The sequence below is a fragment of the Dasypus novemcinctus genome, chromosome 11 (genome assembly GCF_030445035.2).
Source record: "Dasypus novemcinctus isolate mDasNov1 chromosome 11, mDasNov1.1.hap2, whole genome shotgun sequence".
NCBI lineage: Eukaryota > Metazoa > Chordata > Mammalia > Cingulata > Dasypodidae > Dasypus > Dasypus novemcinctus.
Window position 1 is genome coordinate 57,448,462 of NC_080683.1, and position 14,858 is coordinate 57,463,319.

A 14,858-nucleotide genomic window follows, 5' to 3' on the forward strand; every position below is an offset into this window, starting at 1 on the left:
CTAGAAGTTTTATGGTTGTTTTTATATTTAGGTCCTTGATCCATTTGGAGTTAGTTTTTGTATAAGGTGTGAGATAGGGTTCTTCTTTCTTTTGAATATGGCTATCCAGTTCTCTTTATTTGGTAATATCTTTATCTGGTTTCAGTATTAGGCTGATGTTGGCTTCTTAGAATGAGTTTCTTAGCATTCTTTCCCGTTCAATTTTTTGGAAGAGCTTGAGCAAGATCAGTATTAGGTAATCTTTGAATGATTGTTAGAATTCACCTGTGAAGCCATCTGGTTTTGGGTTTTTCATCTTTGGAAGTTTTTGAAGACTCTTTCAATCTCTTCACTTGTGATTGGTTTGTGGAGGTCTTCTATTTCTTCTAGGGTCAGTGTAGGTGGTTTTTGTGTTTCTAGGAATTTTTCCATCTCCTCTACATTGTCTAGTTTTTGGGGATACAGTTGTTCATAGTATCCTCTTATGATCTCAAGTCTTATTTCTGTGGGGTCTGTGGTAATGTCCCCCCTCTCATTTCTGATTTTATTTATTTGTGTCTTCTCTCTTATTCTTTGTCAGCCTAGCTAAATGTTTGTCAATTTTGTTCATCTTCTCAAAGAACCAAATTTTGGTGTTGTTGATTCTGTTTGTTCTTTTGTTGTTGTTCTCAATTTCGTTTATTTCTGCTCTGCTCTTTACTATTTCTTTCCTTCATCCTGGTTTGGACTTAGTCTGCTGTTCTTTTTCTAATTTCTTCAGGTGTGCAGTTAGGCCTTCAATTTTAGCTCTTTCTTCTTTTTTAATGTAAGAATTGAGGCTATAAATCTCCCTGTCAGTACCTTTGCAGTGTCCCTTGGGTTTTGATATGTTGTGTTCTCATTTTCATTCACCTCAAGATATTTGCTTTATTCTCTTGCAATTTCTTCTTTGGCCCACTGATTATTTAAGAGTGTGTTGTTCTATCTCCATATATTTATGAATTTTCCCTTTTTCTGTTAATTGATTTCTATTTTGATTCTGTTATGGTCAGAGAAAGAGCTTTGTATAGCTTCAGTCTTTTTAAATTTATTCAGACTTGTCCTGTGATCCAACATATGTTCTATCTTTGAGAAGTATCCATGGGCACTTGCAAAGAATATATATCCTACTGTTTTGAGGTACAATGCTCTATAGAAGTCTGTTAGGTCTAGTTCATTTATCATATTATTCAAGCTGTTTATTTATACTCTGTCCAGATATTCTATGCAATACTGAGAGTGGTGTACAGAAGTCACCAACTATTATTATAGAGACACCTATTTCTCCTTTCAGTTTTGCCAGTGTGTGCCTCATGTATCTTGGGGCATGGAAGTTAGGTGGCTAAATATTTAATATAGTTATTTCTTCTTGCTGATTTTCCCCTTTTATTAATACATGATGACTTTCTTCTTCCCTTATAACAGTTTTGCATTTAAAATCTATTTTGTCTGATAGTAGTATCACTACTCCCTATCTTTTTTGGTTACCATTTGCATGGAATATCTTTTTGCAAATTTTCACTTTTAACCTGGTTGTGTCCTTATGTCTGAGGTCAGTCTCTTGTGGACAACATATGGATGATTCATATTTCTTTATCCATTCTATCAGTCTAGGTCTTTTGATTGGGGAATTCAAGCCATAATATTCAATGTTATAACTGTAAAGTCATTACTTACATCATCCATTTTGACTTTGACTTTCTGTTGTCATATTGCATTGTTGTATATCTTTTTAACCTTTAACTTTCTCTTTCTAATAAACTTCATTTCCACATTCTTCTCCAAGTCTCTCAACCTTGTTTTTTTCCTTTCAGGCTGTAGCACTCTCTTTAGGATCTCTTGTAATTCTGGGCTTTGGGTAACATATTCTTTCAGTTTTTTGTGTGTGTATATGAAAAGACTTTGAACTACCCTTCATTTTTGCCAGATACAGAATTCTTGTCTTGCACTTTTTCAGTTTAAGTACCTTAAATACATCATACCACTTACTTCTCTCCTCCATTGTTTCTGATAACAGGTTAGCACTCAATCTTATCAAGGTTCCCTTGCATGTGATGCTTTGATTTTCTCTTGCAACTTTCAGAATCTTCTCTTTATCTGTCTTTTGTCATTCTGATCAGTAGGTGTCTTGGGGTAGATCCATTCAAATGTATTCTGTTTGGGATACATTGTCCTTTTTCAGTATTGATATTTATGTCTTTCATAAGAGTAGGGAAGTTTTCAATCACTATTTCCTCAAATATTTTCTGCCCCTTTCAGTTTTCTTCTTCTGATACACCAATAATGCATATGTTTTTGCATTTTGCATTGTCCTCAATTCCCTGAAATCTTGTTCCATTTTTTCCATTCTCTTCTCTTCTCCTGTCTTTTACAGTTCAGATGTCTGGTCTTTGAAATCACTAATTCTGTATTCAAGCTATTCAAATCTGCTCTTTTGTGCCTCTAGTGTATTTTTAATCTTATCCATTGTGTCTTTCATTGCCATAGGCTCTGTTACTTTTCTCTGCAGGCATTCAAATTGTTCTTTATGCTCATTATCTATTATGTCATATTTTCTTTAAATTCTTTGAAGTGATTTAGGAGAGTTGTGTGATTATCATTAATTGTCTTAATCCTCTGTCTCTTCAGGATATTTGGTTTGTTTCTTTGACTGGGCATCTCTTCCTATTCCTTAGTATAGCTTGTAATTTTTTTGCTGGTATCTAGGCATCTGAATATTTTGGTGAATTTACTCTGTTGGTCAATTTCTCTCTCTTGCCTATTGTTTTTTCCCCCAGCTCTCCTTTGATATTTGGTTCAACTTATCCTAAGTCTTTAAAATTGCCCAGCTTAAGTTATCAAAATCATGCCAGGGAGTCATGAATGGGGTGCAGATTTTCTCCCAGAATTAGGGAAAAGAGAGACCGAATTGCAGTTTTTGTCCATGCAATTTCTAGACCAGCCGGAAGAAGGTGCTCATTGTTGCACCTTTCTACAGAGGGTATCTCTTGGTTTTCCTTTGTTTTGGTCTGATAGGAGCCAAAATTCAAAGTGGACTCTGCTGATTGTATTCACTGAAGAAAAGCACCCTGACTTCCCCTCCCTTTTCCCTTGTAACAGCTGACAGGAAGGAAGAGGTCTGCTCCCCTCTCAGTCTGCTGCAATGAGCCAGGGGTTTTACTCCTATTTAATATTCTGGAGATGGGGATGGGGGGCACTTCCTGAATGCTGGGAGGTTTAGTAACTCTGTTTATTGTTTTGGGTTCTTCCTTTCTCTGTTCCTCACCCTCCTGGGAGTTGTGAAGCACTATACTAGTCTACCAACCCCCAAAATAGGTCCCTTGGGCAGCTTTTGGCTCTTTCTCCATTGTTTTTGTGAGAGAGCTGAGCCTTGTCTGCCTAATCTGACACCATCTTCCCACAATCCTCCAGACAAAATAAATTTTAGATACAAAATGGTTATAAGAAGCAGCTATGGCTCAATCAGTTGGGCTCCCATGGGAGGCCCTGGGTTCATGTCCTGGGGCCTCCTTGTGAAGGCAGGCTCGCCCGTATGCTGTGGAGAGTTGACTCAGCAAGATGATGCAACAAAAAAGTGAGACAAGCAAAAACGCAGAAGAATGCTCAGCTAATGGACACAGAAAGCAGACAGCAAGCAAGCCACAAGGTGGGGGGGGGTTGGAAATAAAAAAATACAGACACAGAAAGAACACTCAGTGAATGGACACAGAAAGCAGAGAGCAAGCAAAAAGCTGCAAGAGAGGGGTGATTAAAAAAATGGTTATAAGAGATTAATGAAGTCATTATATTAATACAAGGGATGTTTGCCAAGAAGAAATAGCTGTAATAAATATTTGTGCACCTAACTTGGGTGCTCCAGGATACATGAGGCAAACACTGGCAAAGCTGAAGGGAGAAATGGATGTCTCTACAAGTATAGTTGGAGACTTCAGTATACCACTCTCAGCATTGGATAGAACATCTGGACAGAGTATAAATAAGGAAACAGAGAAGTAAATAATAAGTGAACTAGACCTAACAGACATTTGTAGAGCATTTCACTGCAAAAGAGCAATATATACTTTCTTTTCAAGTCCTCATGGATCCTTCTCCAAAATAGACCATATGTTGGGTCATTAGACAGATATCAATAATGTAAAAAGATTGAAATTAGCAAAGCATTTTCTCTGATCATAATGGAATGCAGCTGGAAGTAATAATAGATGGAAAAAGGGAAAATTCACAAATTGATGGAAATTTAATGACACACTCTTGAATTACCAGTGAGTCAAAGAAGAAATTGCAAGAGAAATCAATAAATATGCTGAGATGAATGAAAACAAGAACATAACATATCAAAACCTATGGTAGCAAAGGTAGTGCTGAGAGAGAAATTTATAGACCTCAGTGCTCACATTAAGAAAAGAAAAAACTAAAATCAAAGACCTAAATGCACAGCTGGAAGAACTACAAAAAGAACAGCAAACTAATTCCAACCAAGCCAAAGGAAAGAAATAGTAAAGATCAGAGCAGAAATAAATGAAATTGAGAATAAAAAATCAATAGACAGAAGCAACAACACCAAAGGTTGTTCTTTGAAAAGATCAACAAAATCGACAAACCCTTGGCTATAGTCACAAAGAAAAGAAGAGAGAAGACACAAATAGCTAAAATCAGAAGTGAGAGGGGGAACATTACCACTGACCCTGCAGAAATAAGAGAGATCATAATAGGATGCTACGAATAACTGTATGCCAAAAAACTAGACAATATAAATGAAATGGGCGAATTCCTTAAAATGCATGAACAACCTACATTGACCCTAGAAGAAATAGAAGACCTCAACAAACCAGTCATGAGTAAAGAGGTTGAAACAGCTGTCAAAAACCTCCCCAAAATGAAAAGCCTAGGATCAGATGGCTTCTCAGGTGAATTTTACCAACCATTCAGTGATGACCTAACACCAATCTTACTCAAGCTCTTCAAAAAAAAAAAAAGAACAGGAAAGAATGCTACCAAACTCATTCTATGATCCCAACATCACCCTAATACCAAAGCCAGACAAAGATACTATGAAAAAAGAAAATGACAGACCAATTTCTCTAATGAATATAAATGCAAAAATCCTCAACAAAATACTTGCAAATTGAATACAAAATACATAAAAGATTATACACCACATTCAATTGGGTTTTATCCCAGGTGTGCAAAAGTGGTTCAACACAAGAAAATGAATTGGTGTAATAAAGCAGATTAATAAAATTGAAGAAGAAAAATCACACAATCCTCTTGATTAATGTAAAAATGCAGTTGACAAAATACAGCATCCTTTCTTGATTAAAAATCTCCCAAAAGAGAGGACTAGAAGGAAGCTTTCTCAACATGGTAAAGTGCATTTATGAAAAACCCACAGCTAGCATTGTACTCAATGATGAAAGACTGAAAGCTTTCCTACTGAGATAGGGAGCAAGACAAGGATGTCTTTGCCATCACTGTTATTCACTATTGTGGTAGAAGATTTATTTAGAGCAATTAGGCAAGAAAAAGAAATAAAAGGCACCCAAATAATAAAGGAAGAAGTAAAACTTTCACTATTTGCTAATGATATGATCCTATATCAAGAAAATCCTGACAAATCCACAATGAAACCACTAGAACAATAGATGAGTTCAGCAGAATTGCAGGATATGAGTAATACTCCCAAATCAGTAGCATTTCTATACAGCAATGAGGAGGCAGTCAGAAATAAAAAGCTCCATTTACAATAGCAACTAAAAGAATCAAATATTTAGGAATAAACTTAACAAAGGACATAAAGGAACTGTATTCAGAAAACCACAGTACATTTTTAAATAAACCAAAGAAGACCTAAATAAATGGAAGGACATTCTGTGTTGATGGATTGGAAGGCTAAATATACTTAAGATGTCAATTCTACCCAAACTGATTTACAGATTCAATACAATTCCAATAAAAATCCCAAAAGCCTTTTTTCAGAAATGGAAAAGCCACTAATCAAATTAATTTGGAAAGGTAAGTGGCCCCAAATAGCCAAAAATGTCTTTAAAAAGAACAATGAAATTGGAGGACTCTCATTCCCTGACTTTAAAGAATATTGTTTAGCTACAGTGGTAAAAAACAGCATGATACTGACATAAAGGGAGACATATTGACCAATGCAACTGAATTAAGAACTCAGAAATAGATCTTCACATCAATGTCAAGTAATTTTTGACAAGGTTCTCAAACCTTCCAGCTTGACTACAACAGTTTTTCAAGAATTGGTTCTGGGAGAACTGGATATCCATATCCAAAAGAAAGAAATAGGACCTCAATCTCACACCTTATACAAAAATTAACTCCAAATGGATCAAAGGTTTAAGTATAAAAGCTACAACCATAAAACTAGAAGAAAATGTAAGGAAACATCTTCAAGATCTTGTGGTAGGTGGTAGTTTCTTCAACCTTATACCCAAAGCACAAGTAATGAAAGAAAAAATAGATAAATGGAAACTCCTTAAAATCAAACACTTTTGTTCTTCAAAGGCTTTGTCAAGAAAGTTAAAACGTAGCCTACTGAATCAGAGAAAATATTTGGAAATGACATATCTGATAAGGGTTTGATATGCATGCTATATGAAGAGATTATACAACTCAGTGATAAAAAAGATGAGCAACCCAATTTAAAAAATGGTTAAAAGACTTGAATAGACATTTTTCCAAAGAAGAAATACAAATGTCCAAAAAGCACATGAAAAATTGCTCAACATCACTAGCTATTAGGGGAATGTAGATCAGAATTACAATGAGATATCATTTCACACCTTCTAGAATAGCCATTATTAAGTAAACAAACAAACAAAAACTACACTGTTGGAGAGGATGTGGAGAAACAGGAACAATCCTTCACTGTTGGTGGGAATGTAGAATGGTGCAGCCCTTGTGGAAGACAGTTTGGCAGTACCTCAAGAAGTTGAATATAGAACTGCCATGTGATCCAGCAATCCCATTACTAGGAATGTATTCAGAAGAATTGAAAGCAAAGATGCAAACTGACATTTGCACACTGATATTCATAGCAGCATTATTCACAATTGCTAAAATATGAAAACAACCCAAATGTCCATTAACCAATGAATGGATAAACAAAATGTGGCATATACATACAACGGAATCCTATTCAGCTCTAAGAAGAAATCAGGATGCATATGACAACATGGATGAACCTTGAGGATATTATATTGAGTGAAATAAGCCAGACACAAAAGTATAAATAGTGTATTGTCTCCATATGAACTAAGTACGATGAGTAAACTCATGGAGGTATACTCTGGAATATAGGTTACTAGGAGATTGTCTGTGGGTTGAGAATGGGAGCAGATGCTTAATATATGTAGAATTTTTAATAAGGCGTATTGTAAACATGTAGAAATGATTAGTGTTGATGGTAACACATTATAATGAGTATAACTAACACTGTTGATTTTATAAATGTGATTGTGGCTGAAAAAGGTAGTCTGTGGACATAAATGTCAATTGAAAGGAAGCTAGAGAATAATCTAGGGACTGTGTAACAGTGATTTCAGTGGTGGATGAAGATTGTGGTTAATAGTAAACATATAAGCATGTTTTTCTTTTCCAAAGTGTTAAGAAAATGGTGATACACAGGAAAAGTATAACTAATGGAACGTACGGATCATAGTTAACAGTAGTATTGTAATGTTTTTGCAGCAATGGCAAAGAAGATATATCAATTCTAAGGGACAACAATAGGAGGTAAAAGAAGGTATGGGATTTTTCCTTTTGGAGTAATGAAATATTCTAAAATTGATGACAGCACAACTCTGTGATGAAAATGAGAGCCACAGAGTGTATACTTCGAATGGATTTTACAAAGCATGGGACTGTATAACACATGAAATCCTGTGTTGGAAGATGGATTGTGGTTAACAGGACAAATATGAGAATGTTCTCTCATGGACTATAATAAATATATACTACTAATACAGGGTGGGTTGGGGGAAAAATACACCAAATGTAAGAGATGGTCTATAGTTAATAGTAATATTTTGAAGATGCTCTTTCATAGTTTGTAATGAATGTTTCACAACAATGCAAGGTGCTGGTAGTGGAGTGAAATTTGGGAGCCCTTTATGATGATATGCATGTTTGTTTTGTTAAGTTCACAACTTTTACTATACCCTTATTTGTTATGTATGTTCATGTATGAATGATATACTTCAATAAAATTTCATTTAAAAAGAAAAAAGAGCAATCAGAGTAACTGTGCACTTGTGGATGAATTAACAGGTCTGCACTTGTCTTTCTCCTTTTGTGCAGAGTGGAGATGTCTTCCCAGAGATTAATTTCTAACAGAACCTCCCAGCAATCTGCATCTAACTCTGACTACACCTGGGAATATGAGTATTATGAGATTGGACCAGCTTCCTTTGAAGGACTGAAGGCCCATAAATGTAAGTCTTATACAATTTCCCACTGTAAGCTTAATACCTGTTTTTCTTAACCTGTGAAATCCCGAGTGACTACCTCTCCTAAATATTCTGTCTTCTTACAGAATTCTGTCCTCTACCTCTAAAACCCTATAGAAAACCCTTTCCACACACAGGCTGATTGCTCAGAGATGGTATTCCATAGGGCCTTTGGTGATCTGAATGACAACTTCTTGAAAGATTTCATTAGTGAGGGAATGTGAATGAACCTCAGTCTCAGGTTGAGGTAATTTCTTTTTAAGATAGTAAATATTCCAGTTCCACTGAATAATGTGAAAGTTCGTACTATTAAAAAAAACTGTACAGAATAGAACCTGGACCTATTCATTAAAGAACCTTTTCATAATCCTTGGCATTCTGTCAACACCATGGTTTCTCTGTCATTATGGAGAGCAGCCTATGTGTGTTCAAACTGATGGTGAGAATGGCCGGCCATCATTCCTAACTCTGTGTTATAGCATGAATCATGTTTCCTGATTGGAGTGATTCATGATCCAGCACAGAACAGGGAATGTAGTTCTGGGAAAGATTACTACCCAACTGCAATTATAACTGAATGCTGACTGGCCAGCACAAAGCATTTCCTTAAGTAGAGTTGACAAAATAGACAGTTGATGCTGCCTACTCCCAGGCCCTGTCTTAGAAACCCCATAAATATCCCTGAGATATTTGGTTGTTTCAGAAAGAGTATCCACAGCACTGCACAAAATTTTAGGCTGTTAACTTCTCCAACAGGAAATATAAGAGAGATTAGAATTGAAAGTGCAAAAGTTGTAAAGGATTTCCTGGCCACTGCCACTCTGAGCTGCCTGGCAGTCTACTGCTCCTTTGCAGGGAGAACTTTCTCATTTTGTTCCTTACGCTGAAATCAGGGACTAAACCACATCTCCTGTTACCCCTGAACTGAATAGTAATAATGAAATGGAACATCTATTCCTTTTTTTCCTGCTCTGTGGGATAAAAAGAGGACCATAGAATACATTAGGATGTGCAGTTATTGATTATTTGATGGAAGGCTGTTCCTCTTGGGGTGTTAAATTACCCTCCTTGGTTTACTTAAATTCATTGGACTCTTTTCTTCCCTGGGTAACATTTGGGTAAGGACACTTGCTTGCTAAGAATTGTAGAGGAAATAGGTATGACTGAGCAAATTTTCATATATTTCCATGTAAGATGGGCTTTTGTGGCTTGGTGACACAAACTTTCTTTTTGTGTCTGTTTGCTCTTGTCACTTTTTCTTAGTTTAAGGGGCACAGTAGGCAGACTTGCTGCTGTAATTTTAGTTGGTGCATTTCCAGAGACAACTGAGGAAAATCTGTTTTTGAGAATATTACATTCTAGAAATGATTACAACTGGAAGAAAACCTGCAACATGTAGACAGAAAAGTGACACTTACTTTACATACTTACTTTACCTACTGTACCTTTAAAAAGGGGTGCTTTAGTTAGTTTTAACTCTCATTATTGTGAAAAAAACAAAAATGCCTTAGTATGTACTTTGTTGTTCTGATGTAAGAGATATGATAAAAGTAAAGGTCCTTAGCTTCAGGAAACTGATGATATATGAAACATGTGAAAAAAAAACAAAACCAAAAAACCCAGACATAGAGGAAAGTGAATATCAAGTCAGCTACACTAGTGTGTACATTGGTGCAGTCTCTTGCATTTTAAAATGCTGTGATTTTGAACTTCAAATGTGTCTCCTTATTTTGCTGAGCAAAATATCAAGCCAGCTAGGGGCAAGTTCAAAAGAATAGAAGCAAGACATTTCAAGGGGAAGCATTTACTGAAGATAGGAATGAACATTACAATTATCTTCATTTGCTTTGCCTGTAAAGAGTCATACCTGGCAACAATAACTATATCTTTATGTTAGATACAGTTTCCTCTGCTTGTAGAAATTAAAATACCTACCTTCAAAGAGTATTTTACCAGAAAACAACATTCAATGGTCATTGTAAATCCTCTTTTGCCCTTAGTTCAATCCTGTGTTAAACCTTCTGACATAGTGGAAGTAGGCACATATCTGAAATGCATTTGGCATCAGCAGAGTGGAAATCCATCCATTCATCCATTCACACATATTTGTTGATCACCTGCTATGTGCAGCACTATTTTAAGCACAGTGAACAGAAAAGACAAAAATATCTCCTCTTATAGAACTTGCATCCTTGTGGGAGAGACGGACAACAAAGTATATCTGATGGAAAGATTTAAAAAGGAAAAATACAGTAGAGTAGGAGATATGGAGTGTGGAGGTGAACGTATAGATAAAGTTGGCCATGTAACGTATAGAGAAAGTGTTTTGGCAAAGCCCTGTAGTAAGTGAAAGAGCAAGCTAAGATATCTGAGGGAAGAACATTCCAGAAAGGGCTTCATCGCAAGAGTGAGCTGGACCATGAACAATGAGGAGACTAGCTTGGTGCCAGTGCAATGAATGAGAGGCAGAGCAGGAGGAGACAGTCAGAGAGGTAGTGGGGACCAGGTTATTTGGGGCCTTAGAGGTCCTCCTAAGGACTTTGGCTTCTACTCTGAGAAGTCATTTGAGAATTTGGAGCAGAGGAGTGGCATCTGGTTTAGATTTCAATAGGGCCACTCTGCATTTGGGCTGAGAATAGACCAAAGAGGATGAGAGTAGAAGCAGAGACCAGCCAGGAGACTACTGAAATAGTCCAATCAGGTAATAATGGTGCCTTGGACCAGTGTAGACATGGAGTGGTAAGAAGTGCATAAATTCTCAGTATTTTTTGAAGATTCATTTGACAGGATTTGTTGATGGATTGGCTGGGAGGTGTAAGAGAAAAATAAGTCAGTGATGATTTGAAGATTTGTGATATAACTGGCAGGATGCAATTGCCATTAGCTAGGAGGCAGAAGACTATGGGAGAAGCAGGTTTTGGAGAAGAGTACCAGGAACTCAGTTTAGGACCTATTAAATTGAGATACCTTTCAGACATCCAAGAGGACATGTGCGGAGAGGTGTGGGAAGAAGGTGTAAATTTGAGAGACATCAGCATATAAATTGGATTCAGTGCCAAGAGGCCAAAAGAATGAATGTGGATGTAAAACTGAAGCAGCTCACAAATTGAGTCCAGGGGCATGCTAGCATTTAGGAGTTGAAGGGTTGATCAGGAAGCAATATATGAGACAGAGAAAGAATTCTTTCTGCAGAAAGGTAGGAAGATAACCATTCAATTGTGGTGTCCTGGAAGCCAAGTAAAGATAGGGGCTTCAAGAATGAAAGAATGGTCTGTGCCAAATGCTGCTGTTAGGGCAAATATGTTGCAGATGGAGACTTGACCATTGGATTTACAATGTAGAAGTTCCTGTTAATCATTTAAAAAGTAATTTTAGTGGAGTGGTGGAGGTGAAAGGTTGATGGAGTTGGCTCAAGAAAAAACAGGAGGAGAGGAATTGGAGATAATACATATGGACAAATCTTCCAAGAGTTTTGTTTTAAAGGGAAGGAGAGAAATGGATCAGTTATGAAGGGCTTGGCTATGTGAGAGAATGTTTTTAGAGAAGCAGAAGCAAAAGCCAATGAGTCAATGAGTGGACACTTTTACATTTTAGCAGGACTACTCCGGCTGTTGTGTTGAGAAAAGACTAAAAGAGCATATTCTTATTCTGAGCTATTAGTTTTGACAAAATTCCATGCTTTTGTCATATGCCGACTTTCATATAATGCCAGATACATGCATGGATGATCAGTGAGAAGTGACTGCTTGGAATGAGAAGAGCTAGAGTTTGCAATGTGCTTAGAATAAGATGTCATCACAAGTACAGTGGAGACAAGTATTGAAACACCATTGTTGGTTCTTCCCCAGGAATTCATTCCACAAAACTAACCCTAACACTTTAGGAACCAGAAGTGGTAGGAAGACAATCCTGGCTCTGGTGCCCTGACACTTTCTTTCAAATTCAGTGTTGACCTCTGGTTTTCATACAACCATGAAATGGATAAAGATCACAATTTTAAGAGGTGGAAAGAAGGGGGAATGGACCAGGGTAGTTGCTCTAGACTTACCCTAAAATGGAAAAGCTGGAAAAGACATCAAGGAGAAAAAGATCATACCAATGAAAACCACGTAGCTGTCAGCTTTCAGCTCTCTCATGTCATTCCATTCATTAAAGATTAGGTTAAGGGGAAGGCATTTTGTTATGACACATTTCATTTGGAATTCCCCTGGGCAATCTGTTCTACTCACTTACTGAATTCTTCTCTAAGTAGCTCAGTTTCTAAAACTGGAGTGTGGCTACTTGGCTCTGCTAGGAAGCAATTGAAAAGCTTCTCTCAGCTTTGTTATACCCTTTTGGGAAACCAGGGGCTCTGTTCTCCCTGCTCCATGGGTGCTCAGCATATAAATAAAACTTTAGGAGAATTTGGATATTCTTGGGTGAGATGGGATCTCCAGTGTTCCCTGTAAAAGATTTAGAGCAATAAAGTAATTTGGGGTCATGGTAATGTGACAGAGGATGAGGTAAGGGGAAAATGAGTGAAAATAATTTGAGGCAGCAGAATTTCTTTCAAAGGGAATGTGAATAAGCAGAGCTACTTAAAGCATACTGTAAGGGGAAAACTTAGTTGTCACATTCTCAAGGAAACACTTGGGAATGCGGTTAGATCATGGGGGTTCCCATACATCTCTGAAGGTTGTGACTTGGTCAGCTTCCTGGGGTATCAGAAGAGTAGAGGGAAGGGACTGGGCAGGTTAAAGTCATACATCCTCTGCCTTTCCTACCCCCTGGCTAGGGCAATGGAGGACTGATGGGAAAGTTTCCATCATTCATAGGGTGAAAGCTGTCCTCAGGAGAACACCTTCCTAGTGAACAGATTTTTTAAAATGTGAACCTATACGATTCGACTAAGTTCTAAACTGAGGACTCTTTTTTTTCGTCTTTATTTGTTTTTTTAATGTTACATTAAAAAATATGAGGTCCCCATATATCCCCCACCCCCCTCACCCCACTCATCCCCCCATAACAACAACCTCCTTCATCATCATGAGACATTCATTGCATTTGGTGAATACATTTCTGAACACCACTGCACCTCATGGTCAATGGTCCACACCATAGCCCACAGTCTCCCACAGTCCACCCAGTGGGCCATGGGAGGACATATAATGTCCAGTAACTGTCCCTGCAGCACCACCTAGGACAACTTCAAGTCCTGAAAATGCCCCCACATCACATCTCTTCCTCCTACTCCCTACCCCCAGCAGCCACCATGGCCACTTTCTCCACACCAATGCCACATTTTCTTCAATTACTAACCATAATAGTTCATGAATAGAATATCAGTAAGTCCACTCTAATCCATAATATAATGCTGGTGCATAATTTCAAAATTTACTTTCATTGTGCCAGCCACTGATAAAGTACAATGTGCTGAACTGGCATTTTTCAGTATAATATTTGTTAAGACTGTGAGTTTATAATTGAGATTTTATTGTTAGATGCACTTGTGTACCTGTGTTTCTTTGTACTTGTACTAATACCTTTTTTTAGGCCTCATTTCCCTTAGGTTATGAAGCAAAATCTACAAGTTTTGTATCTTTGGCATTCTTAAAACCAGGATAGATAATAGATACATTGGTTTTGCAACCAGGGTGCTGAATAAAAGTGTCTGAACAAAAGTGGTTAATCTCTAGCTAATACTATATGTAGAATGAAAACATGAATTATGAAGGGTAAATTTTTCATCTGCTTTCTTTGCTTTTTTGAAAAAAATACTACGTAAATACACACATGCATATATATTAAAGTAATGCTTTGCATTTACATTTAACATATACATACCAATCACTGTACTCCCACATAGGTAAACCTAGATAAAATAGATCAGAAAATATAAACTGATTCAACTCAGTTGCCCCAAAGATTTGAGGCCCTACTGTATATGTAAGATTCTGTAGACAATCCAGTTTAATCCCTGTCCCAGAAAAGTACACGCATGACTTTTTCTCAAGATAGGATCAAGGAAGGGTTCATTTAGAGAAACAAAGACAAAACGTCCTGGGGTTCAAAGGAGAGAGATAGAGCATATCGGTTGGGGAAATTAAGAAAGGCTTTGTGAAGGAGATGGTATATAGGATGGGCCTTCAAGGAGAGAAAGGCTTCATCAGCATCTGGTTGGAGGAAGTTGTTCCAGCCAGATAGAGGCAAGCACCCCTGTAACTCTTAGGAGCTGTGGCTAAGAGTTAAGGTAAGAAGGCCCCTGGCATAGGACATGATTCCTGGAGATGATCCTCCCTGGCACTGAAGGATTATTACAAAGTTCCAACTAGCAATGCATCGAAAAAGACCTTGGCCAAAAGGTGGAAAGGGTAAATACAAATGAGTTTTTATGGCTAAGAGATTTCAAAGTGA

The 14,858-nt window shown here is 37.2% G+C and overlaps 1 protein-coding gene across 3 annotated transcripts in view; it reads left to right on the top strand.

The window, feature by feature from the left end:
• Window positions 1–14,858, top strand: part of MRAP2 (melanocortin 2 receptor accessory protein 2) — a 69,088-nt gene that overhangs the window by 35,996 nt on the left and 18,234 nt on the right. For 2 of the 3 annotated variants that reach the window (XM_058307105.1, XM_058307106.1), the window contains exon 2: window positions 8,317–8,450. In XM_058307105.1, the coding sequence (XP_058163088.1) occupies window positions 8,324–8,450 (127 nt within the window). In that variant the 5' untranslated portion in view covers window positions 8,317–8,323. Of the gene's footprint in view, window positions 1–7,682; window positions 7,763–8,316; window positions 8,451–14,858 lie in introns of those variants that run through there. The other variant, XM_004462621.5, reaches the window with a different exon arrangement.